The sequence below is a fragment of the Somniosus microcephalus genome, chromosome 8 (assembly GCF_052327205.1).
Source record: "Somniosus microcephalus isolate GS21.2 chromosome 8, FLI_Smic_1.0, whole genome shotgun sequence".
Classification (NCBI taxonomy): domain Eukaryota; kingdom Metazoa; phylum Chordata; class Chondrichthyes; order Squaliformes; family Somniosidae; genus Somniosus; species Somniosus microcephalus.
In genome coordinates, this window is record NC_140994.1 from 6,641,299 (window position 1) to 6,668,783 (window position 27,485).

At 47.4% G+C, this 27,485-nt stretch overlaps 1 protein-coding gene across 1 annotated transcript in view; it reads left to right on the top strand.

Annotated features, from left to right (window-relative positions):
* slc2a15a (solute carrier family 2 member 15a) overlaps positions 1–27,485 on the top strand; it is a 178,183-nt gene that overhangs the window by 141,332 nt on the left and 9,366 nt on the right. The window contains exons 9-11 of the mRNA XM_085994156.1: positions 3,949–4,050; positions 16,806–16,875; positions 27,101–27,228. Of these exons, the coding sequence (XP_085850282.1) occupies positions 3,949–4,050; positions 16,806–16,875; positions 27,101–27,228 (300 nt within the window). The remainder of the gene's footprint in view (positions 1–3,948; positions 4,051–16,805; positions 16,876–27,100; positions 27,229–27,485) is intronic.

Here is a 27,485-nt window from a genome sequence, read left to right on the forward strand (position 1 = left end):
CCCCGCCAGTGGAACTCATTCTGCACGGACTGCGGGGGGTCTGTTAGAAGGTTCGAGCTATGTTTGGGATGTTTACTAGAATGGTACCAGGGATGAGGGACTCCAGTTATGTGGAGAGACTGGAGAAGCTGGGGTTGTTCTCCTTAGAGCAGTGAAGGTTAAGGGGAGATTTAATAGACGCGTTCAAAATCATTGGGAGAAACTGTTTCTACTGGCGGAAGGGTCGGTGACCAGAGGACACAGATTTAAATTAATAGGATAAAGAACCAGAGGAGGAGATGAGAAGGATTTTTATTTACAGCGAGTTGTTGTGATCTGGAACGCGCTGCCTGAAAGGGCGGTGGGAGCAGATTCAATAGTAACTTTCAAAAGGGAATTGGATAAATACTGGAAGGGGAAAAAATTACAGGGCTTTGGGGAAAGAGCAGGGAGAGTGGGACTGATTGGAGAGCTCTGACAAAGAGCCGCCACAGACACGATGGGCCGAATGGCCTCCTTCTGTGCTGTGAGATTCTATGTCACATCACCGGCCCTACCCAGAGTGAGTGGAAAGGGACGAGGAGGGAGCGACTTTAACCTGAGCATTAATTGACTCACCGAGATCATCGAACCTTATTCATCATCAACACCAGGACGTAATATTTCTCACCACAATAGCATAAACCCCCCGAACCCCTCGATTAGAATCCAGCCTGTAACTCACTCCCGGGTATCTGTTATTCTATATATAAACCCCCCCGAACCCCCATGATTAGATTCCAGCCTGTAACTCACTCCCGGGTATCTGTTATTCTATATATAAACCCCCCGAACCCCTCGATTAGATTCCAGCCTGTAACTCACTCCCGGGTATCTGTTATTCTATATATAAACCCCCCCGAACTCCTTGATTAGATTCCAGCCTGTAACTCACTCCCAGGTATCTGTTATTCTATATATAAACCCCCACGATTAGATTCCAGCCTGTAACTCACTCCCGGGTATCTGTTATTCTATACCCAAACCCCTCGATTAGATTCCAGCCTGTAACTCACTCCCGGGTATCTGTTATTCTATATATAAACCCCCCGAACTCCTTGATTAGATTCCAGCCTGTAACTCACTCCCGGGTATCCATTTTTCTGAAACCGTATATTTGCAAGACTCTGATCCTTGGACGGGTGCGTGAATCAGAGCAAGGGGGCGAATGATGTTACTGTCTTGTCGGGATGCAGACTGGGAACAGAATGACCCCTCGTGTATAATCCGGCGTTGCCGGCGACAGGCTGCCATAGAAACCAAGCTGGACACTTTGGCAAAATGTATTCAACAGCTTCAGAGAAACTGACCGCTCAAAATCAGCCCTGAATGTAGGCTGGCTTTAGGACGTGTGAAGACAAGAGGTTACCCTGAAAGTGCAGTGGGACACGGGACTTGTTCTAACCAAACTGTTCGCCTTTATTGTGAGGGGGAAATTGCTCAGCAGTGCAGTTTGCAGCCACTCTGAATGTAGGAAGTGCTGAAAGAGTGAGTTTTATTTTCCACTTGTGGGGGAGACCAGAACTAGGGGCCATCAATCGAAGACAGTCACTAATAAATCCAATTGGGAATTCAGGAGAAACTTCTTTAGCCAGAGAGTGGTGAGAATGTGGAATTCGCTACCACAGGGAGTGGTTGAGGCGAATAGTATAGATGGATTTAAGGGGAAGCTGGATAAACACACGAGGGAGAAAGGAATAGAAGGATGTGGTGATGGGGTGAGAGGAAGGGGGGGTGGGAGGAGGCTGGTGTGGAGCAGAAACACCGGCACGGACCAGTTGGGTTTCTGTGCTGTAAATACTTTACTTTGAGACCTGCTATTCCAAACTCATCAACAAAGATAGGTGCAGATGAGGGGGATCATTCGGCCCTGTAGGGGTTTTGGTGTACGCAGTCAGCTTGCCCCTGACTGTTTTTGAGCGGTTCGAATCGCTCCCACACCCCTGTGGTTCTAGACTCCGGACTTAGGTACAGGCTGCGATACAAATTGGAGTAGACAACTGGTTTGGTGCAAGAAAACTGTATTTTATTAAAGGCACAATAATATTGCAACACTGAAAATTACTGGAATAGTTACAGGCATGTAAAAAAATACACTTAATAATGGGGAACACACGGCACAATGAGGGAAAAATCACATTAATAATCCCCCTATTCTTGTCCCACCCCCAATATCTAACTAGATTGTGCTATAAGGGGCCAGGGATTATGCTCACCAATAAGGGTTTCTTGACAGGTCGAATCCTGTCGATTAAGCCGGTTGCGGTTTTGGGGTTCGCTCTTTGTGTCCTTTGGGGCCTGCCGTCGCCACGTGGTCCCAGGGCGCGGTGGTGGATTTGTCTGAGTAAAATACCCTCTTTTCTCCATTAGAGATAGGGAGTAAAGTCTTTGTTGGGCACTTTATCTTGTAGAGTGGAAAACTTCGGGTTTTGTTCTTCTGGTGGTGTTCTGGTCGTCGAGTTTTGTTGCGGTTGGGGTGCGGTTGGCGGTCTTCGGTGTCGGCTCGGTCGCGGTGACCTAGATCATTACCTGTGCAGTGGTAATGATCTGAAGGTATGGTTTACCCGGCCCTTTGTTACCGCGGTGCTCGTGGTCGTTCCTCGTGTAAGGCTGCGGTTGTGGCCTAGTCGTCTTCAGTCGAGTCTGCCCCACCGTGCCTCCTCGCCGCGATGTTCCGTGCTGCTTCTTTGAGTTTCGAGTAACCTGGACCTGAGCGTGCGCCTGCTTGTCCCCAATGCCCATTCTTCCCGCAGTGTCTTCTCCGTAGCAGCCGTCTCTTTGCTCGGTTACCGGTGGGCCTACAATTATACTCTTTTGGAGGTTTGTTATCTGCGCGCCAAATCATGGCTAGTTCTTTGTCCGATTTTTGGCGGGCTCGTTAAAGTGATTATGGCCATTCACCTTAACTGCCTTTTGGGTGGCTGCCCCATTGCTAAATGGTCTTTAATGTCTCGGTATTTGTTATGCATAATGTAAATCGGTATCTTCCTGGCTTGGTAGCCAGTTTAAACTGTAAGTGATTATTTATGCAAAGGTTTGATGGGTTCAAGATTAAGTCTTTCCTGAGTTGATTTGTTTCAAAATGAAGAATGCGTATTCTGTATCGTCTAGTTGTCTGGCTTCAAAATAATAAGTCTCCCACAGGCCCAGGCATGTCAGGTTTTTCAAAGCCTTTTTGAACTTGACCTGCTATTTTGCAGGATCCTGCTTTCAATCTTGCAGGTTTTTGCCACAAGGTCCAAAAGCCATTTTTTTTAGGGTACCCTTATTAATAACTTGTCCTTCAGGGTCCCTTTGTTAATAACTTTGGGGAATGTGGGAATTTTGAGAACCCTACAGCCCATCTAGCCTACAACTTCCCATCACAATGAATGTTTTTGCCTCCACTGCCCAATCCAGGTGATGATGGCTCTCTGTGTGAAGAAACCCTGAATTTGCCTTTTACGAGTTTGACTCTGTGCTTGCTTGTCCTGCAGCAGTGGTTTGGCTTGAATCAGTGTTCGGGATTAACCCTCTCTCCCCACCCCCCGGGATCTTTGTTATCTTTCCGCAACGGTCCCCTCTCATTCGCTCCTTTTGAAGCTGAAGGTCTACAGATTCGAGAGGGCCCAATTTTGGCGAGGGCTTAGGAGCCGTGGATATTGGGTCTCGGACCTCATTCCAATACCTCGAAAGGTGGGGGGGGGGGGGGAGTAATCTCGGGGGGAGCGTTCCAGGATGGGGGAAGAGGGTAGCGTCAGCTGACCTGTGGGATAGGGGCCTGGAGGTTGGGGATCTTTGGGGGACTGAGGAGGCCGTGTAGTGCCTGAAAAGAGCGGGCATTCCACAGCCCAGATTGCTGGGCTTTTCCTGGTAACTGGGTGTGAGGTGAGGTCCCACTCCTGCGTTGGGCCGTCTGACTTTTTTTTTTTGTTCTGCTTCATTATTCAGAGCTTAACTATCGAGAGGGTGGGGAGGCGTCCGCTTCTGATTGGTGGATTCAGCTTTATGGGATTTTGCTGTGCTGGGATAACGATCTCATTGCTGTTCCAGGTAACTCACTTTTCACTCTTTACATGGCACGATTAATCACGTCGTTATTTAACAGGCATCGACAGCTCTCTCTCTCTCTCTCGCGAAGGCTCACTTGTCGCCTTACACATCCCACAATGAACACGCTGAACGGGAGAGAAAGACTGGCATTTCTCCAGCGCCTTTTATGACCTCAGGACGTCCCAAAGCGCTTTACAGCCAATGAAGTACTTTGGCCCCAGCTGGAGTATTGTGTTCAATTCTGGGCACCGCACTTTAGGAAGGATGTCGAGGCCTTGGAGAGGGTGCAGAGGAGATTTACTGGAATGGTTCCAGGGATGAGGGACTTCAGTTACGTGGAGAGACTGGAGAAGCTGGGGTTGTTCACCTTAGAGAAGGTTAAGGGGAGATTTGATGGAGGTGTTCGAAATGATGAATGGTTTCGATGAGAGTAAATAAGGAGAAATTGTTTCCAGTGGCAGGAGGGTCGGTGACCAGAGGACACAGATTGAAGGTGACTAGCAGAAGAACCAGAGGGGAGATGAGGAAACATTTTTCACGCAGCGAGTTGTAATGAACTATTGAACTATTGGTGAATCTGCTGCCACCATGTAAGGGGGGGGGGCTTCTTTTAACTGATTTAAGGTAATTCACCTGGTCTGCAGCCTTTGTCCGCACTCTGACCAATTCCAAATAAACCAAGTTTAAAACAGCGGTTTCGAATCGCTGCCCCTCCTTCCACCTCTGACTGCAGGGCTTATAATTAATGATATTAAAATGGACACGTGGTTTGGATGAGAGAAAAATCAAGTTTTATTAACTACAAGAAACTATAATCAAATATCAAACTATACCACACGAACACAGTAATTAAGTAAAATTGCTTAAATGGGGGAATGCAGACGGTAAAAATGAGGGGTAAGTGACTACAATGTTGATTAAACAATCTTAGCAATATCCCCTTAATTACCATCCCCCAACTCCTTACTAGGTTACTTTGCTGAAGTCAGAAACTCTGCTCACATGTGGTCCAGCGAAGTGAGAGAGAGAGAGAGAGAGAGAGAGAGGCTCACCTGTGGTCCCAGGAAGTAAAAAGAGCGATAGCTCCTCAGGAGCTATCATATATACCTTGTGAGCCCCCTCCCCCCCTCTGCTGTTTGCCTGTCTGGAAAATTCGCGCCCAAAAAGTTCCAATTCACAAGAGAAAAGCTGTGATTGGCTAACACAAAGTGGTTGGACTGGGTTAGTGTGTCTGCACTGTGGGGCCGAAATGTTCCCGCCCACATCCGGAGTTTACCTGGGCTGAAACAAAGGGAATGCAACAGCCCTATTGTCCAATAATAGGTGATTTAAACCCATTCAGTTCTTAAACAGTTGCAGATCAAAAGTCCATTTCAGGGTTTCAGTCTCTCATTGTCTGTGAGGGAGCTCTGAATGGCTGTGTAAACATAGCAGTTACAAATCAAGTGGGCAATTGCTTAAGTAAATAAACAACTTCAAGTGCTTCTGAAGGGAACCTCCCTTTGATTGGTAGGTCTGACTCACAGCCACTGCATCCTCCCACTTTTTTTACACACAGGCAACTCGAGCTGCTTGCTGCTCCTTTTGCCATGCTTTCTGTGGCCATTTTAAAACCTTTTGTGATTGCCCAAACTCCAGGTAACGATTTTATTAATAAAGTACTGTCTCAAGGTGTGTAAATATTTTCCACAGAATTCCTCGACTCCTGTGTTGTCCACGTTCTTTTCAGACCCCTCTGCAATTTGCACAGTTCAAAACTCAAAGGGTACCATGTTAATCTTAAAGTCCTGATGTTGAGACAATTCAGGTCACGCAATTCTTCGTCCGTGATGTGGACCAATATTTTTCAATTTTCATGGAAATAGGGGAAATTTTGCAATCCCTACAACCACCCTTTCAGGCGGCGCATTCCAGAATTGAGCTGGAATACTCGGCCTGAAAGGGCGGTGGGAGCCGATTCAACAGAAACTTTCAAAAGGGAATTGGATAAATAATTGAAAAGAGAGATATTTGCAGGGCTGTGGGGAAAGATCAGGGGGAGTGGGACTGACTGGAGAGCTCTTTCAAAGAGCTGGCACAGGCACGATGGGCCGAATGGCCTCCTTCTGTGCTGTATCAATCTACGATCCTAGGAAGTGTAGTCGCTGCTGTTTTCAAGGCAAACGCGGCAGCCAATTCACGCACAACAAGCTCTCACAAACAGTGACGGGATAAATGATCAGCTAATCTGTTCTTGGTGGTGTTGGTTGAGGACTTGACGTTGGCCAAACAGGTCTCGGGTTCGATCGCTGATCAGAGCTGAGTTAGTTCATCTCGGCTCGTGCACCAGTAGGAATGCAATATTCAGATACACTGCCCCTTCGCTAGGATCGGGAGGTGGAGGGAAACCAACCAAGGATCCAGCTGCCAGTTATTATCTGGTGACATCCCACTGTGTGTGATCATCTGGCGAGGACAGGCTCAGATGTGGTTGTGATGCTCTTCATGAGCCAATGTCCCCCTGATGGTCCAATGCTCTCCCGCCCGGCCTCCCATCCTCTGTAAACTTCAGCTCATCCAATTCTCAGCCGCCCATCTCCTAACTCACACCCAGTCCCGTTCACCCATCACCCCCTGTGCTCACTGCCCCGTGTCCTAACTCACACCCAGTCCCGTTCACCCATCACCCCCTGTGCTCACTGCCCCGTGTCCTAACTCACACCCAGTCCCGTTCACCCATCACCCCCTGTGCTCACTGCCCCGTGTCCTAACTCACACCAAGTCCCGTTCACCCATCACCCCCTGTGCTCACTGCCCCGTGTCCTAACTCACACCCAGTCCCGTTCACCCATCACCCCCTGTGCTCACTGCCCCGTGTCCTAACTCACACCAAGTCCCGTTCACCCATCACCCCCTGTGCTCACTGCCCCGTGTCCTAACTCACACCCAGTCCCGTTCACCCATCACCCTCTGTGCTCGCTGACCCACATTGGCTCCCGGTCCACCAACACCTCAAGTTTAAAATTCTCATCCTTGTGTTCAATTCCCTCCATAGCCTCGATCCTCTCTATCTCCGTAACATCCTCCAGCCCCACAACCACACTGTTCGCAAACTTGGTCACGGGGTTGGGGGTAATATATTATCATGGATAGAGGATTGGCTAACTAACAGAAAACAGAGTTGGGATAAATGGGTCAAACTGTAACTAGTGGGGTGCCACAGGGATCAGTGCTGGGGCCTCAACTATTTACAATCTATATTAATGACTTGGATGAAGGGACCGAGCGTACTGTAGCCAAATTTGCTGATGATACAAAGATAGGTGGGAAAGCAAGTTGTGAGGAGGACACGAGGACACAGAGTCTGCAAAGGGATATAGACAGGCTCAGTGAGTGGGCAAGAATTTGACAGATGGAGTATAATGTGGGAAAATGTGAGGTTATCCACTTTGGTAGGAAGAATAGAAAAGCAAATTATTATTTAAATGGAGAGAGAGTACAGAATGCTGCGGTACAGAGGGATCTGGGTGTCCTAGTACATGAAACACAAAAAGTTAGCATGCAGGTACAGCAAGTAATTAGGAAGGCAAATGGAATGTTGGCCTTTATTGCAAGGAGGGATGGAGTATAAAAGTAGGGAAGTCCTGTTACACCTGTACAGGGTGTTGGTGAGACCACACCTGGAGTACTGCGTACAGTTTTGGTCTCCTTATTTAAGGAGGGATATACTTACATTGGAGGCAGTTCAGAGAAGGTTCACGAGGTTGATTCCGGAGATGAAGGGGTTCATAGAGTCATAGAGTCATAGAGTTTTACAGCACAGAAAGAGGCCCTTCGGCCCATCGTGTCTGCGCCGCCCATCCATCCCTGTCCAGTCTAATCCCATTTTCCAGCATTTGGTCCATAGCCTTGTATGCAATGGCATTTCAAGTGCTCATCCAAATGCTTCTTGAATGTTGTGAGGGTTCCTGCCTCTACCACCCTTTCAGGCATTGAGTTCCACATTCCAACCACCCTCTGGGTGAAAAAGTTCCTCCTCAAATCCCCTCTAAATCTCCTGCCCCTTACCCTGAATCTATGCCCCCTTGTTATTGACCCCCCTACTAAGGGGAAAAGTTCCTCTTTGTCTACCCTATCTATGCCCCTCATCATTTTGTACACCTCAATCAGGTCCCCCCTCAGCCTTCTTTGCTCCAAGGAAAACAACCCCAGCCTGTCCAGCCTCTCTTCATAGCTGAGGCGCTCCATCCCAGGTAACATCCTGGTGAATCTTCTCTGCACCCTCTCCAAAGCAATCACATCCTTCCTATAGTGAGGCGACCAGAACTGCACACAGTACTCCAGCTGTGGCCTCACCAGCGTTTTGTACAGCTCCATCATAACCTCCCTGCTCTTATATTCTATGCCTCGGCTAATGAAGGCAAGTATCCCATATGCCTTTTTAACCACCTTATCTACCTGTTCCGCTGCCTTCAGGGATCTATGTACATGTACACCAAGGTCCCTCTGACCCTCTGTACTTCCTAGGGTCCTACCACTCATTGTGTATTCCCTTGCCTTATTTGTCCGTCCAAAATGCATCACCTCGCACTTTTCAGGGTTAAATTCCATTTGCCACTTTTCCGCCCATCTGACCAACCCATTTATATCGTCCTGTAGCCTGAGGCTTTCCTCCTCACAATTTACCACCCCACCAATTTTCGTGTCATCTGCGAACTTACTGATCATACCTTTTACATTCTCATCCAAATCATTTATGTAGATCACAAACAACAAGGGACCCAGCACCGATCCCTGAGGTACCCCACTGGACACAGGCTTCCAGTCACAAAAGCAACCCTCGACCATCACCCTCTGCCTCCTGCCACTCAGCCAGTTTATGATCCAACGCGCCAAGGCACCCTGGATCCCATGGGCTCTTACCTTCTTGACCAGTCTCCTATGCGGGACTTTGTCAAAAGCTTTACTGAAGTCCATGTAAACCACATCCACAGCATTTCCCTCATCCACCCCCCTAGTCACCCCCTCGAAAAATTCAATCAGATTTGTCAGACATGATTTACCCTTGACAAAGCCATGCTGACTATCCCCGATTAATCCTTGCCTCTCCAAGTGGAGACTAATTTTGTCCCTCAGAATTTTTTCCAATAATTTCCCTACCACAGATGTTAGGCTCACTGGCCTGTAATTCCCTGGTTTATCCCTGCTACCCTTCTTGAATAATGGTACTACGTTAGCTGTTCTCCAGTCCTCTGGTACATCCCCTGTGGCCAGAGAGGTTCTGAAAATTTGTGTCAGAGCCCCTGCAATCTCCTCCTTTGCCTCCCACAGCAGCCTGGGATACATCTCGTCTGGGCCTGGGGATTTATCCACTTTTTGGCCTGCTAAAACCGCTAGCACCTCCTCCCTCTCGATGCTAATATGTTCAAGTATGTCACAGCCCCCTTGCCCGATTTCTATGTCTGCATCGTCTTTCTCCATAGTGAACACAGATGCAAAAAATTCATTTAAAACCCCGCCTACATCATCTGGCTCTACACACAGATTGCCACTTTGGTCCCTAATGGGCCCTACCCTTTCCCTGGTTATCCTCTTGCCCTTAATATACTTATAAAACATCTTAGGATTTTCCTTTATTTTGCTCGCCAGTGTTATTTCATGGCCCCTCCTCGCCCTCCTAATTTCTTTTTTAAGTATGCCCCTGCATTTTTTATACTCCTCTAGGGTTGTCTTATGAAGAAAGGTTGAGCAGGTTGGGCCTATACTCATTGGAGTTTAGAAGAATGAGAGGTGATCTTATTGAAACATAAACGATTCTGAGGGGGATTGACAGGGTAGATGCAGAGAGGATGTTTCCCCTCGTGGGGAAATCTAGAACTAGGGGGCATAGTTTCAGGGTAAGGGGTCACCCATTTAAGACGGAGATGAGGAGGAATTTCTTCTCTCAGAGGGTCATAAATCTTGGGAATTCTCTTCCCCAGAGAGCTGTGGAGGATGTGTCAGTGAATATATTCAAGGCGGAGGTAGACAGATATTTGAGCTACAGGGAAGTCGAGGGTTATGGGGAGTGGGCAGGGAAGTGGAGTTGAGGCCAAGGATAGATCAGCCATAATCGTATTGAAAGGCGGAGCAGGCTTGAGGGGCCGAATGGCCTACTCCTGCTCCTATTTCTTATGTTCTTATGTTATGATATATCTCCAAATTTGCAGATGACACAAAGCTGGGTGGGCGTGTGTGCTGTGAGGAGGATGTCGAGAAACTCCAGGATGATTTGGACATTTTGGGTGATTGGGCAGAAGCATGGCAGATGCAATATAACGTGGATAAATGTGAGGTTGTCCACTTTGGTGGCAAAAACAGGAAGGCAGATTATTATCTAAATGGCAATAGATTGGGAGAAGGGGAAGTGCAACGAGACCTGAGTGTCCTTGTGCACCAGTCGCTGAAGGTAAGCATGCAGGTGCAGCAGGTGGTTAAGAAGGCAAATGGTATGTTGGCCTTCGTAGCGAGAGGGTTTGAGTACAGGAACAAGGATGTCTTGCTGCAGTTGTACAGGGCCTTGGTGAGATCACATCTTGAATATTGTGTGCAGTTTTGGTCACCTTATCTGAGGAAGGATGTTCTTGCCATGGAAGGAGTTCAGCGAAGATTCACTAGGCTGATACCTGGGATGGCAAGAATGACGTATGAGGAGAGATTGGGTCGATTGGGCTTGTACTCGCTAGAGTTTAGAAGAATGAGAGGGGATCTCATTGAAACTTATAAAATTCTGACAGGACTGGACAGACTAGATGCAGGAAGGATGTTCTCGATGGTTCGGGGAGTCCAGAACCAGGGGTCACAGTCTAAGGATAAAGGGTAGGCCATTTAGGACAGAAATGAGGAGGAATTTCTTCACCCAGAGAGTGGTGAACCTGTGGAACTCTCTACCACAGAAGGCGGTGGAGGCCAGTTCATTAAATATATTCAAGAAGGAGTTGGATATATTTCTTAAGGCTAAAGGGATCAAGGGATATGGGGAGAAGGCAGGGACAGGGTACTGAGTTTGGATGATCAGCCATGATCGCATTGAATGGCGGAGCAGGCTCGAGGGGCCGAATGGCCTACTCCTGCTCCTATCTTCTATGTTTCTATGTTCTTATGGGTGTCATATTTGACCCTGAAATGAGCTTCCAACCACATATCCGCAGCATAGCTAAGACCACCTACTTCCACCTCCATAACATCGCCCGTCTCTGCCCTTGCCTCAGCTCATCTGCTGATGAAACCCTCATCCATGCCTTTGTTACCTCTAGACTTGACTATTCCAATGCACTCTTGGCTGGCCTCCCACATTCTACCCTACCTAAACTTGAGGTCATCCAAAACTCGGTTGCCCGTGTCCTAACTCACACCAAGTCCCGTTCGCCCATCACCCCTGTGCTCGCTGACCTACATTGGCTCCCTGTTAAGCAACACCTCGATTTCAATATTTTCATCCTTGTTTTCAAATCCCTCCATGGCCTCGCCCCTCCCTATCTCTGTAACCTCCTCCAGCCCCACAACCCCCGAGATATCTGCGCTCCTCCAATTCTGCCCTCTTGAGGATCCCTGCTCAACCGTTGGTGGCCGTGCCTTCTGTTGCCGAGGCCCTAAGCTCTGGAATTCCCTCCCTAAACCTGTCCGCCTCGTTACCTCTTTCCTCCTTTAAGATGCTCCTTAAAACCTACCTGTTTGAGCAAGCTTTTGGTCACCTGCCCTAATTTATCCTTATGTGGATCGTTGTCAAATTTTTTGTCTTGTAACACTGCTGTGAAGCACCTTGGGACGTTTTACTACGTTAAAGGCGCTATATAAATACAAGTTGTTGTTGCAGCTGAAAAATGGCTCTTTGAACCATGAGCCAAAGGTACAAGTCGAGGATTCGTCAATATTCTGGGGCTTTGCTCAATTCCCCTTGGGATCAGGGACTGTTTATACTGAACTTTCCTGCAGGACACCTGCTGCGAGCAACCTAGGGAGGAAAGGGACAAACCGATTAGAGGGTTAAATGCATGGCTGAAAGAGTGGTGTGGGAGGCTGGGGGTTCGGTTCATGGGGCACTGGCGCCAGTAATGGGGAAAGAGGGAGCTGTTCCGTTGGGACGGGCTCCACTTAAACCGGGTTGGGACCGGTGTCCTGGTGAATCGAATAACTAGGGCAGTAAACAGGGCTTTAAACTAATGAAGGGGGGGGGTGGGAGGATTCAGGAAAGAGTAAATTTAAAAGCAGTGAGAGAAATGTCAAGGCTCTAGAGCAGAGTAGAGTTTTGGGTAAAAATAAGCAGAGTGGGTCAGGAAAGGGCAGCGAGAGTAACAAAGGTAATAGGGCATCAGTGACTAAGGTGGCATCAGGGAAAAATAGAAATAAGTCAAAGCGAAAGGCATGATATCTGAATGCGCGAAGCATTCGCAACAAAATGGATGAATTAATAGCGCAGATAGAAATGAACAGGTTTGATCTAATAGCCATAACAGAGACGTGGTTGCAAAGTGGCCAAGGTTGGGAACTAAATATTCCACGATACTTAACTTTTAGAAGAGACAGGCAAAATGGAAAAGGAGGAGGGGTAGCCCTGATAATAAAGGGTGGGATAAAGACAGTAGAGAGAAAGGATCTTAGCTCCGAAAATCAAGAAGTAGAATCAGTTTGGGTGGAGCGAAGAAACAGCAAGGGGCAGGAAACATTGGTGGGAGTTGTTTATAGGCCTCAAACAGTAGTTGTAACGTAGGGCAGAGTATAAATCAGGAAATTAGAGGCGCATGTAACAAGGGTAATACAGTGATCATGGGGGACTTTAATCTACATATAGACTGGGCAAACCAAATTTGCAGTAATAGCGTGGAGGACAAATTCATGGAATGTGTACAAGATAGTTTTCTAGATCAGTATGTAGGGGAACCAACTAGAGAACAGGCTATTTTAGATCTAGTAATGTGCAACGAGAAAGGATTAATTAATAACCTTGTAGTAAAGGGGCTTTTAGGGAAGAGTGACCATAATATGATAACATTTTATATTGAGTTTGAAAGTGATTTAGTTAAGTCCGAAACTAGGGTCTTCAATCTAAACAAAGCAAACTACATAGGTACGAGGGACGAGCTGGCAAAGGTAGATTGGGAAACTACATTCAAAGGTATGATGGTAGACAAGCAATGGCTAACATTTAAAGAATTAATTCATAATTTACAACAAATATACATTCCTTTAAGGCACAAAAATCCCACAGGAAAAGTGGTCCAACCATGGCTAACAAGAGAAGTTAAAGAGTATTAGATCAAAGGAAGAGGCTTATAATGTTGCCAAAAAGAGCAGTAAGCCTGATGATTAGGAGGATTTTAAATTCAGCAAAGGAGGACTAAGAAATTGATAACGAAAGAGAAAAAAGAATGTGAGAGTCAATTAGCAAGAGACATAAAAACAGATTGTAAATGTTTCTATAGGTATGTAAATAGGAAGAGATTTGTGAAAGTAAACGTGGGCCCATTAGAGGCAGAGACAGGAGAAATTATAATGGGCAATAAGGAAATGGCAGAGACATTAAACAAATACTTTTTTTTATCTGTCTTCACGGTAGAAGACACAAAAAATATTCCGGAAATAATGGGGAACCAAGGGTCTAGAGAAAATAAGAAACTTAAAGAAATCAGTATAAGTAAAGACACAGTACTGGAGAAATTAATGAGACTAAGTGGCGACAAATCCCGTAGACCTGACGACCTGCATCCTAGGGTTTTAAAAGAGGTAGCTGTAGAGATAGTGGATACACTGGTATTAATCTTCTAGAATTCCCTAGATTCTAGAACAGTCCCCAAGGATTGGAAGGTAGCAAACATAACCCCGCTATTTAAGAAAGGAGGAAGAGAAAAAATGGGGAACTATAGGCCGGTTAGCCTGACGTCAGTAGTAGGCAAAATGCTAGAATCTATTTTCAGGGACGTGGTAATAGGGCACTTAGAAAATTGTAATATGATTAGGCAGAGTCAACATGGTTTTATGAAAGGGAAATTGTGTTTGACAAATCTGTTACAGTTTTTTGAAAATGTAACTGGCAGGATGGATAATGGGGAACCAGTGGATGTGGTGTATTTGGAGTTTCAAAAAGCATTCGATAAGGTGCCACACAAAAAGTTATTACACGAAATTGGGACCCATGGAATTGGGGGTAATATATTAGCATGGATTGAGGATTGGTTAATGGACAGAAAACAGAGAGTAGGAATAAACGGGACTTTTTCGGGTTGGCAGGCTGTAAGTAGCGGGGTACTGTAAGGATCAGTGCTTGGGCCTCAGCTATTTACAATCTATATTAATGACTTAGATGAAGGGACGTATCCAAGTTTGCTGATAATACAAAGTTAGGTGGGAAAGTAATCTGTGAGGAGGACGCAAAGAGGCTGCAGAGAGATATAGACAGGTTGACTGAGTGGACAAGAACATGGCAAATGGAATACAATGTGGGGAAGAGTGAAGTTATCCACTTTGGTAGGTAAAACAAAAAAGCAGAATATTTTTTGAATACTAAGAGAGACTGGGAAATGTCTGCACTCAGAGGGACCTGGGTGTCCTGGTACATGAATTACAGAAAGTTAACATGCAGGTACAGCAAGCAATTAGGAAAGCAAATGGTATGTTAGCTTTTGTTACAGAGGGATTAGAGTATAAGAGTAAAGAAGTCTTACTACAATTATACAGGGCATTGGTGAGGCCACACCTGGAATACTGTGTACAGTTCTGGTCTCTTTACCTAAGGAAAGACAAGCTTGTCTTAGAGGGAGTGCAACGAAGGTTCACTCGACTGGTTCCTGGGATGAGAGGATTGCCCTATGAGGAGAGATTGGCCTAGAAATTGGGTTTTGGCTTAGCCAGGGCTTTAGCGCCGGAAATTAGTGCCGGGCTTGCATCTGTTCCGGGGGGCGGGGGGAGAGAAGTCCGGGGAGGGAGCTGCGGGCAGGCGGCCGGCGGGAAAGCGGCCGGCCGCCGCGGGGCCTTTAATGCGCCGGCGCTAACTGCAGTAAGGCACCTCTGACAAAACGCTGGTTGCGGCTGCCACGGGCGAGGCGGCCGCAACTCAATTTCGGAGTTCGGGCGGGTTACCACGGCAACCGGGACGCTGCGCACACCGATGACGTCATCGGTGCCGGCGCAGCGCTACCGGAGCAACGCCGATTTAGGGTCCCAGGGAATTTCACTACTGGCCATAACTCCGGCGCAAGGCCCTCTAGCGCCTCAAATGAGGCGCTAAGGCTACTGAATTTTCAGCCGATATTCTCTAGAGCTTAGAAGAATGAGAGGTGATCTCATTGAAACGTATAACATTCTTAAGGGGCTTGACAGGGTAGATGCAGGGAGGATGTTTCCACTGGCTGAGGAGTCTAGAACCAGGGGTCACAGTCTCAGAATAAGGGACCGGCTATTTAGGACTGAGATGAGGAGAAATCTCTTCACACAGAGGGTGGTGAATCTTTGGAATTCTCTGCCCCAGAGGCCTGTGGAGGCTCAGTCGTTGAGTATATTCAAGACAGAGATCGATAGATTTTTGGACTCTAGGGGAATCAAGGGATATGGGGATTGGGCGGGAAAGTGGAGTTGAGGTCGAAGATCAGCCATGATCTTATTGATGGTGGAGCAGGCTCGAGGGGCCGAATGGCCGACTCCTGCTCCTAATTCTTATGTTCTTATGAAAATTATTGGTGCATTAAAAAATTTAGTTTTTTTCATATTCTTGGAACACTTTTGTTTATTGGCCATGGGATGGCAGTGCAGCTGGAGGATGGGCCAATGGCGGGAGAGTGGGGGCGGGGCATGAGGCCATGTGATGAAATCTCCGGGAATTCACCCGAAGAGAGTTGGCAACAGTCGGGCGGTGATGCCACAAACGTTCATCTGTTGGAAGAGGCGGCAACCCAACAGTCCCAAGGTGAGAGGTTATGGGTTCAAGTCCCTCCCCAGGGGAGTATTGGATCAAGTGTCAGCCGTGGATCAGCGGGCAGCACTCGCGCCTCAGAGTCAGAAGGTCGTGCGTTAAATTCCACTCCAGGAACTTCAGCACAGAATCCAGGCCGACACTCCCAGTGCAGTACTGAGGGAGTGCAGCACTGTCGGAGGGGCAGTACTGAGGGAGCGCTGCACTGTCGGAGGGAGCGCCGCACTGTCGGAGGGGCAGTACTGAGGGAGCGCTGCACTGTCGGAGGGGCAGTACTGAGGGAGCGCTGCACTGTCGGAGGGGCAGTACTGAGGGAGCGCCGCACTGTCGGAGGGGCAGTACTGAGGGAGCGCTGCACTGTCGGAGGGGCAGTACTGAGGGAGTGCTGCACTGTCAAAGGGGCAGTACTGAGGGAGCGCTGCACTGTTGGAGGTGCTGTCTTTCAAATGAGACATTAAAGTGAGTCCCCGTCTGCCCTCCCAGGTGGACGTACAAGATCCCAAGGCACTATTTCGAAGAGGAGCAGGGGAGTTAACCCGGTAGCCTGGCCAATATTTACCCCTCAACCAACAGACTATCTGGTCATTTATCTCATTGCTGTTTGTGGGAGCTTGCTGTGCGCAAATTGGCTGCCGCGTTTCCTACATTATAACAGTGACTGCACTTCAACAAATACTTCATTGGCTGTAAAACGGTTAGGGATGTGCTGAGGTGGTGACTCTATCGAAATACAAGTCCGTTTTACGTGTGTGCCACGTGCGTGTTGATGAATGTTTTGCTGTAACGCTGAGACTTTATTCACTCTCTAACTCATGTTCTGCTATGATGCCAGGATCCATGGATGCATTACGCCAGTGTTGCTTGTGTTGTGGGGATTATTGCTGGATTCTGCGTCGGACCAGGTATGGAAAGTCTTTCTTTACAAGTTGACTTGAGACCTGCTGAAAACAACAACAACTTCAACAACTTGTATTTATATAGCGCCTTTAAACGTAGTAAAACATCCCAAGGTGCTTCACAGGAGTATTAAAAGTCAGAAAATTTGACACTGAGCCACCTAAGGAGAAATTAGGGCAGGTCCTTGGTCACAGAGGCAGGTTTTAAGGAGCGTCTTAAAGGAGGAGAGAGAGGCGGAGAGGTTTAGGGAGGGAATTCCAGAGCTTAGGGCCCAGGCAGCTGAAGGCACGGCCGCCAATGGTGGAGCAATTAAAATCAGGGATGCTCAAGAGGCCAGAATTAGAGGAGCGCCGATATCTCGGGGCGGTTGTGGGGCTGGAGGAGATTACAGAGATAGGGAGGGACGAAGCCAGGGAGGGATTTGAAAACAAGGATGAGAATTTTGAAATCGAGGTGCTGCTTAACCAGGAGCCAATGTAGGTCAGCGAGCACAGGGGTGATGGGCGAAGGGGACTTGGTGCGAGTTAGGACACGGGCAGCCGAGTTTTGGATGACCTCAAGTTTACGTAGGTTGGAATGTGGGAGGCCGGCCAGGAGTGCGTTGGAATAGTTGAAAACCTCATCCATGTTGGTTTACCTCTAGACTCGACTGTTCCAACGCTCTCCTGGCCGGCCTCCCGATCTCCCCCCGCCCCCTCCCCCCCTCCCCCCTGCCGTAAACTGCAGCTCATCCAAAACTCTGGTATTCCTTAACCTAACTCGCACAAATTCCCATTCACCCATCACTCCCTGTGCTTGCTGACTTACAGTGGCTCCCGGTCCGGCAACGCCTCGATTTTAAAATTTCTGTTCAAATCCCTCCACGGCCTCGCCCCTCCCTCTCTCTGTAACCTCCTCCTGCCCCACAGCCCCCCAAGATATCTGCGCTCCTCCAATTCTGGCCTCTTGCGCATCCCCCGATTTCCATCTCTCCACCATTGGTGGCCGTGCCTTCAGCTGCCTGGGCCCTAAGCTCTGGAATTCCCTCCCTAAACCTCTCCACCTCTCTCTCCTCCTTTAAGACGCTCCTTAAAACCGACCTCTTTCACCTGTCCTAATATCTCCTTATGTGGCTCAGTGTCGATGTTTATTTGCTTTCCGCTCCTGTGCAGTGCCTTGGGACATTTTACTACATTAAAGGCGCTATATAAATGCAAGTTGTTATTGTTTACATACAGCCGGCCCCAAGATCCCCTCCCTCCCCAGGGAGAACGCCACGCTGACACGATGTGGGGGGCGGGGGGAGCAGGTAAACACAGCAAGTATCACTAACGGCAGGGGGGACATCCAGGAGAGGAGGGGGGGAGAGGAACACGAATGAACTTGGGAAATTTTCAGGACAACCCTAAGAATCATTGGGGTCGAAATTCAGGCAAGACACATGATGGAAAGGTAAGGAAACTCGGGCAGGTCGTGAAGGGGCCAACTGATTCTCCACCACCTGTTTTTGCACACCTGCCGTAGATGGGGTTTGCCCGCTGTGATTCTTAAGGTCGACCTGAAAGTCTCCCCCACCCCCACCCCCAGCCCCCTCCTCTCCTGGAGGTGCTGACATTCCGGGATACGGTTCAATAAGCAGCTTTGGGCTGCTCTCCCCTCCCTTCCATTCCTCTCCCCTCGTCCACTGCCTGAGCCCAGTGTGTATTGGACGGCGGGAACAACTGGTCACAGCCCAAATAAGAACATAAGAATTAGGAGCAGGAGTCGGCCATTCGGCCCTTCGAGCCTGCTCCACCATTCAATAAGATCATGGCTGATCTTCGACCTCAACTCCACTTTCCCGCCCGATCCCCATATCCCTTGATTCCCCTAGAGTCCAAAAATCTATCGATCTCAGCCCTGAATATACACAATGATTCAGCGTCCACAGCCCTCTGGGGTAGAGAATTCCAAAGATTCACCACCCTCTGAGTGAAGAAATTACTCCTCATCTCAGTCCTAAATGGCCGACCCCTTATCCTGAGACTGTGACCCCTAGTTCTGGACTCTCCAGCCAGGGGAAATAGTCTCTCAGCATCTACCCTGTCAATCCCCCTGAGAATCTGATATGTTTCAATGACATCACTGACGTAATAAAGACTCACTACGCAATTGGTTGTACATAAAGCAAGGCTTTAATCGACTTGTAACAAAACATGGAGGTCTAGTTAGTAGTCACTAGCTTCCCGTTTCCAGATTGTCTCTGGCCAAGTTGGGCCCACGCCCGAGTATTTATACTCCTCGGACGGCGCCCTCAGCTGGCCATTCAGTAGTACTTCCTGAGTTACTTCTTGAAGAAGTTACGATTTATGACAGTCATCTCTCATTCTTCTAAACTCCAGAGAGTATCGGCCCATTCTACACAATCTCTCCTCATAGGACAGCCCTCCCATCCCAGGAATCAATCTAGTGAACCTTTGTTGCACCGTCTCCAAGGCAAGTATATCCTTCCTTAGTTAAGGAGATCAAAACTGTGCACAGTACTCCAGGTGTGGTCTCACCAAGGCCCTGTACAATTGTAACAAGCCTTCCTTACTCTTATACTCCAACCCCCTTGCAATAAAGACCAACACGCCATTGGCCTTCCTAATGTGCCAGCTGTGACTCAGTGGGTAGCACTCTCGCCTCTTGAGTCAGAAGGTCGTGGGTTCAAGTCCAGGAACCTGAGCACAAAAATCCAGGCTGACACTCCCAGTGCAGTGCTGAGGGAGTGCTGCACTGTCGGAGGTGCCGTCTTTTGAATGAGTCATTAAACCGAGGCCCCGTCTGCTCTCTCAAGTAGACACGAGGGGACTGGACAGCATAGATAGAGGGAAACTGTTCTGATGCGCTATCAATTACTCATAAAAGACTGAGAGTTAAGAGAGTAACTAAAGGCTTTTATTAACAAAAGAACGAAGGTCTGCCTCGAGTGGTCGACCGGTCCAGAAATACAAAGGGCTGGGGAGCAGTCACCTTTATACTAGGACTTGTGGGAGGAGTCAGCCGAGGCATGTCCAGGCATGTACACAGTGGAATACAAACAGTGGTTTACCACATGTTCCCATTGGCCAAAGGGTCGAGAATCAGAGGACACAGATTTAAGGTGATTGGCAGAAGAACCAAAGGCGACATGAGGAAAAACTTTTTTACGCAGCGAGTGGTTAGAATCTGGAATGCACTGCCTGAAAGGATGGTGGAGGCAGATTCAATCGTGGCTTTCAAAAGGGAGTTGGATAAGTAACTGAAGGAAAAAAATTTGCAGGGCTACGGGGAAAGGGTGGGGGAGTGGGAGTAGCTGACAGTCGGCATGGGCTCAACGGGCCAAATGGCCTTCTTCCGTGCTATAACGATTCTATGATTCTATAAAAGACCCTACGGCACTATTTCGAAGAAGAGCAGGGGAGTTATCCCCTATGTCCTGGCCAAAATGTATCCCTCAATAAACATAACAAAAACAGATTAACTGATTATTATCACATTGCTGTTTGTGGGATGTTGCTGTGCGCAAATTGGCTGCCATGTTTCCCACATTACAACAGTGACCACACTTCAAAAAGTACTTCATTGGCTGTAAAACGCTTTGGGATGTCCGGCAGTCATGAAAGGCGCTGTATAAATGCAAGTCTTTTTAATTGCTTGCTGTACCTGCATGTTAACTTTCTGTGTTTCTTGTGCTAGGACACCCAAATCTCTCTGATCACCAACAATTAATAGTTTCTCACCATTTAAAAAATATTCTGTTTTTCTATTCTTCCTACCAAAGTGAATAACCTCACATTTCCCTACATTATACTCCATCTGCCACCTTACTGCCCACTCACTCAGTCTATCTATATCCCTTTGCAGACTCTGTGTTCTCCTCGCAGCTTACTGTCCCACTTAGCTTTGTATCGTCAGCAAACTTGGATACATTACACTCGGTCCGTTCATTCAAGTCATTAATATAAACTTTGAATAGCTGAGGCCCAAGCACTGATCCTTGCAGAGCCCCACTAGTCACAGCCTGCCAACCGGAAAAAGACCCGTTTATTCCTACTCTCTGTTTTCTGTCCATTAACCAATCCTCCATACATGCTAATATATTACCCCCAACCCCATGAGCCCTTATCTTGCATAGCAACCTCTTATGTGGCACATAATCGAATGCCTTTTGAAAATCCAAATATACTACATCCACTGGTTCCCCTTTATCTACCCTGCTAGTTACATCCTCAAAAAACTCTAATAAATTTGTTAAACACGATTTCCCTTTCATAAAACCATGTTGACTCTGCTTAATCCTACTATGATTTTCTAAGGGCCCTGTTACCTCTTCCTTAATAATGGATTCCTGCATTTTCCCGACAACTGATGTCAGGCCAACTGGCCTGTAGTTCCAGGTTTTCTCTCTTCCCTCCTTTTTTGTATAGCGGTGTTACATTTGCGACCTTCCTATCCGCTGGGACCATTCCAGTATCTAGGGAATTTTGGAAGATCAAAACCAATGCATCCACTATCTCTGCAGCCACCACTTTTAGAATCCTAGGATGTAGGCCATCAGGTCCTGGGGATTTGTTGGTTTTAGTCTCATTAGTTTCTCAAGTACTTTTTCTCTACTGATTTTAATTACTTTAAGTTCCTCGCTCTCATTAACCCTTGGTTCCCCACTATTTCTGGTGTGCTTTTTGTGTATTCACAAAATCACAGAATCCCCACAGTGCAGATAGAGGCCATTTCGGCCCATCGAGCCTGCACCGACATTTGTTTAAAGTCTCTGCCATTTCCTTATTCCCCATTATAATTTCTCCTGTCTCAGCCCCTAAGGGACCAATGTTTACTTTTGCTACTCTCTTCCTTTTTACATACTTGTAGAAGCTCTTACAATCTGTTTTTATATTTCTTGCTAGTTTACTCTCATATTCTATTTTCTCCCTTTTTATCAATATTTTGGTCATCCTTTGCTGGTTTCTAAAGCTCTCCCAATCCTCAGGCTTACTACTATTCTTCACAACATTATAAGCCTCTTTTAATCTAATACTATCCTTAACTTCTTTAGTTAGCCACGGATGGATCATTTTTCCCATAGATTTTTTATTTCTCAATAGAATGTATATTCGTTGAGAATCTTGGAATATTTCTTTAAATGTTTGCCACTGCTTATCTACTGTCATACCGTTTAATCCAATTTCCCAATCTACCTTAGCTAACTCGCCCCTCGTACCTATAAAATTGACTCCATTTAAGTTTAAGACTCTCATTTCCGACTGAAGTATTTCACTCTCAAACTCAATGTGAAATGTTCTCATATTATGATCATTCTTCCCCAAAGGATCCTTTACTATAAGTTTACTAACTAACCCTGTCTCATTACACAATAAAGGATCTAAATTAGCCTGTTCCCTGGTTGGCTCCATGACGTATTGTTCGAGGAAACTGTCTGAAATGCATTCCATGAACTCGTCCAACAGACTACCTTTGCCAATTTGATTTGCCCAATCTATATGCAGATTAAAGCCCCCCCCCCGCCCACGATTATTGTATTGCCTTTGTTACAAGCTCCTATTATCTCTTGATTAATACGCTGTCCAATGGTATAGCTACTGTTTGGGGGCATATAAATTAATCCCACCACTGTTTTCTGCCCCTTGTTATTTCTTATCTCCACCCAGACTGATTCTACTTCCTGATCTTTTGAGCCAAGATCCTTTCTCACTACTGACCTTATGTCATCCTTATTTATCAGGGTTTCCCCTCCTCCTGTTCCAGTCTGCCTGTCTTTTCGATAAGTCAAGTGCCCTGGAATATTTAGCTCTCAACCTTGGTTACCTTGCAACCATGTCTCTGTAATGGCTATTAGATCAAAGCTATTAATCTCTATTTGTGCCACTAATTTGTCTATCTTGTTTCGAATGCTTTGTGCATTCAGGTAAAGAGCCTTTAGTTTTAACATTTTACCATCATTCCCTGTTTTCATCTTATTCGCTGATGCACTTTTACTTTTAAACTCTCTGTCCCTTCCTGTCACAATCTGCTTATCTTCACCCAAATTGCTGCACTGCTCCATTGCCTTGATCTTTCACTTTAGATTTCTAAATTTCCCCTCACCTGAACCCTCCCCCCACTAATCTGGATATAAGAACTGAGGGAACAAGATTGCAATTTGCTGACTGGGGAGAAGGGGAATCTGCCAAAATCCTATAGGATCATAAAATATGTCGGCAGGGAATAGATAGGCTGGCAGGATTGGCAGACAGAAAAAAGCTCCCTCTACACTGTCCCATCAAACACTCCCAGGGCAGGTACAGCACGGGTTAGAGACAGAGTAAAGCTCCCTCTACACTGTCCCATCAAACACTCCCAGGGCAGGTACAGCACGGGTTAGATACAGAGTAAAGCTCCCTCTACACTGTCCCATCAAACACTCCCAGGGCAGGTACAGCACGGGTTAGATACAGAGTAAAGCTCCCTCTACACCATCCCATCAAACACTCCCAGGGCTGGCACAGCACGGGTTAGATACAGAGTAAAGCTCCCTCTACACTATCCCATCAAACACTCCCAGGGCCGGTACAGCATGGGTTAGATACAGAGTAAAGCTCCCTCTACACCGTCCCATCAAACACTCCCAGGGCAGGTATAGCACGGGTTAGATACAGAGTAAAGCTTCCTCTACACTGTCCCCATCAAACACTCCCAGGGCAGGTACAACACGTGTTAGATACAGAGTAAAGCTTCCTCTATACTGTCCCCATCAAACACTCCCAGGACAGGTACAGCACGGGTTAGATACAGAGTAAAGCTACTTCTACACTGTCCCATCAAACACTCCCAGGGCAGGTACAGCACGGGTTAGATACAGAGTAAAGCTCCCTCTACACTGTCCCATCAAACACTCCCAGGGCAGGTACAGCACGGGTTAGATACAGAGTGAAGCTCCCTCTACACTGTCCCATCAAACACTCCCAGGGCAGGTACAGCACGGGTTAGATACAGAGTGAAGCTCCCTCTACACTGTCCCATCAAACACTCCCAGGGCAAGTACAGCACGGGTTAGATACAGAGTAAAGCTCCCTCTACACCGTCCCATCAAACACTCCCAGGGCAGGTACAACACGTGTTAGATACAGAGTAAAGCTTCATCGATACTGTCCCCATCAAACACTCCCAGGACAGGTACAGCACGGGTTAGATACAGAGTAAAGCTTCCTCTACACTGTCCCATCAAACACTCCCAGGGCCGGTACAGCACGGGTTAGATACAGAGTAAAGCTCCCTCTACACCGTCCCATCAAACACTCCCAGGGCAGGTACAGCACTGGTTAGATACAGAGTAAAGCTACCTCTACACTGTCCCCATCAAACACTCCCAGGGCAGGTACAGCACGGGTTAGATACAGAGTGAAGCTCCCTCTACACTGTCCCATCAAACACTCCCAGGGCAGGTACAGCACGGGTTAGATACAGAGTAAAGCTCCCTCTACACTGTCCCATCAAACACTCCCAGGGCAGGTACAGCACTGGTTAGATACAGAGTAAAGCTCCCTCTACACTGTCCCATCAAACACTCCCAGGGCAGGTACAGCACAGGTTAGATACAGAGTAAAGCTCCCTCTATACTGTCCCATCAAACACTCCCAGGGCAGGTACAGCACGGGTTAGATACAGAGTGAAGCTCCCTCTACACTGTCGCATCAAACACTCCCCGGGCAAGTACAGCACGGGTTAGATACAGAGTAAAGGTCCCTCTACACTGTTCCATCAAACACTCCCAGTGCAGGTACAGCACGGGTTAGATACAGAGTGAAGCTCCCTCTACACTGTCGCATCAAACACTCCCCGGGCAAGTACAGCACGGGTTAGATACAGAGTAAAGGTCCCTCTACACTGTTCCATCAAACACTCCCAGTGCAGGTACAGTACGGGTTAGATACAGAGTAAAGCTCCCTCTACACGGTCCCGTCAAACGCTCCCAGCATAGATGGGTCAACATCAATGACAGCTTGCATTTATACAGCACCTTTGGGACGTTTTACTACATTACTGTGCTTCACAAACACAATTTGACACCGAGCCACATTAGAAGATATTAGGGCAGGTGACCAAAAGCTGGGGTGTTTTAGTGAGCGTCTTCAAGGAAGAGAGAGAGGCGGAGAGGTTTAGGGAGGGAATTCCAGAGTTTAGGGCCCAGGCAGCTGAAGGCACGGCCACTAAGGGTGGAGCGATGAAGATTGGGGTTGGGGTCCTCCAGTTTAACGTCTCATCCGAGAGACAGCACCTCCAATGTGTTGGCCACATCCCCTCTCTGGAGTCGCAGCCTAGTTCTGGACCGAGGCTCAAACTCGCAACCTCTGACTGAGCCAAGCCAGCACACACCGTGCTGAGACATAGCGACATTGGCGGGACCTGGGGGGGAGGGGTGAGGGGGGAGTATTCGGTTCCCCAGCGCTGACAGCCTCACCTCGACAGACCCCCCAAAAAACGTTACCCTCAAGCTGTTTCTGAAGACGAGGTTGTGGAGCAGTAACGAGTGTGATTTAGCAGGAGCGGGATCGGAATGATAAATGTGGGTCTTGGCGCTTTAGGTAGTTGATTTATTAGTAGTGTCCATGAAGAATATATTACATTTACAATAGAGAATGTATTCAGTGTAATTACATCTTTAATTAGTACTTTTCATGCATCATTGTTTATAAACAATGATGAATATATCTTCTCTTTTACTCTTAATGAACAATGGTGCTCAACTCAGAGTTCAGATCCATTTTATCACATTAAGCTCTGTCATGGCCATTATGCAAAAATAATGCAAATCTGGACTAAATTGTTGCTAAACTCATCCTCTGAGTATTAGATTAGATCTGTAGCTCCGTCCCTATTTAAGTAAATGGGAGAGCAAGCCAAGCATTGGAACGCACTGTGCAGCAGATGACATTTAATTTTTACATTTCAATCTTCTCTTTCTGCTTGGAGTGGGACAGGTCTGTGGCGCAGTCAGAGGGAAGGGGTGGGGAGGGAGGGTAAGGGTCTGGGTCGGGGGGTGGGGGGGCAGAGGGAACACAAACCGCCTTTCACCCCCCCCACCACCGCCCACCCCCCCTCTCCGCCCACCCCCCGCCCACGCCAGGCTGGCACTGGCAGCGGGCGATTATCGAGAAGGTATGGAACACACCCCTTTGGATTTGGGAGTGCTGCACATTCCGTAGGTTTAATCCAGATGTTTCTCACCCTTGTGCAGGCCTGTCTGAAAGATGAATGACATGCGATGTTGAGAGGTGTGCAGTGCTGCTTGTTTCTTAAATATCTGTGCAAAGTGATCAATGGCACTTTGGCACCAATCACTCTTGTTAACTAACTGACCTCTCTCTCTCTCCCTCCTTATCTTTCCCGTCTCACGTTCTTTTGTGTATATCTCCCTCTCACCACATCTCCCTGCCGCTCTGCCTCTATCTTTGTGTATCTCTTTTCCTCTCTCTCTCTCTCCCTCTCCGTGTCTGTGTATATAATCTGTTTTTCTCTCTCCGTATCACGGTCTATCACTCTGTCTCTCACTTTCTTCATCACTGTGTGTATGTGTCTATCTCCCTTTCTCTCGCTCTCTCTCTGACTAACTCCTCTCTATTTCTCTCTCCCTGCTTTTCTCTGTTTTTCTCTCTCCCTTTCTCCCACTTTCACTCTGTCTCACTTCCTCACTCTGTCTCTCTCACTTTCTCTCTCCCGTTTCTTTCTCTCCCTCCCTGTGTGTCTCTCCCCCTTTCTTTCCCACTTTCTTTCCCATTCTCACTGTCTCCCATTCTCTCTTCTACTTTCTCTCTCTCCCACTCTCTTTCTTTCTCTCTTCCTCTCTCTTTCTTTCTTGCTCTTTCTCTCCCACTCTCTCTTTCTCTCACTCTTTCTCTCTCTTTCTCTCTCTCCATCTCACTCTTTCTCTCCCCCATTCTTTCTCTGTCTCTCTCATTCTTCCACTTTCGCTCTCATTCGCTCAATTTCTCCCTCCCTCCCTCTCTCTCTCTCCCCCCTTTATTTCTCTCTCCCTCTGTCTGTCTCTCTCTCTTTCTCTCCCATTCTCTCTCTCTCTCTCTCTTCCTCTCCCTTTCTCTTCCCCTTTCTCTCTCTTCCAATTACTCACTCTCTCTCTCTCTATGTCCCTCTCTCCCCCCCCCCTATCCCACTCTCTATCTCCCTCTCTCTCCCCCTCACTCTTTCTCCCACTCTCTCTCTCCATTCTCTCTCCCTCACGCTCTGGCGGTACAGCGGGGGTCCCGTTTCTGATGACGGCGGAGCTCTTTACCCAGTCACACCGTCCCGCTGCTTATATCGTTGGAGGGTCCCTCAACTGGGTCTCGAACTTCACCGTGGGCTTCGTCTTCCCATTCCTTCAGGTCAGAAACATTTAACATTGAATATGTTCCTGGAACAGCTTGTATCTATGCAAGGTTCTTCTATCAAATAACGCGGCATGCTACATATATATAATATATACAGGAGCGTTATACCCAGTAACACACGGTGTGTTATTATATAATATATACAGGAGCGTTATACCCAGTAACACATGGTGTGTTATTATATAATATATACAGGAGCGTTATACCCAGTAACACACGGTGTGTTATTATATAATATATACAGGAGCGTT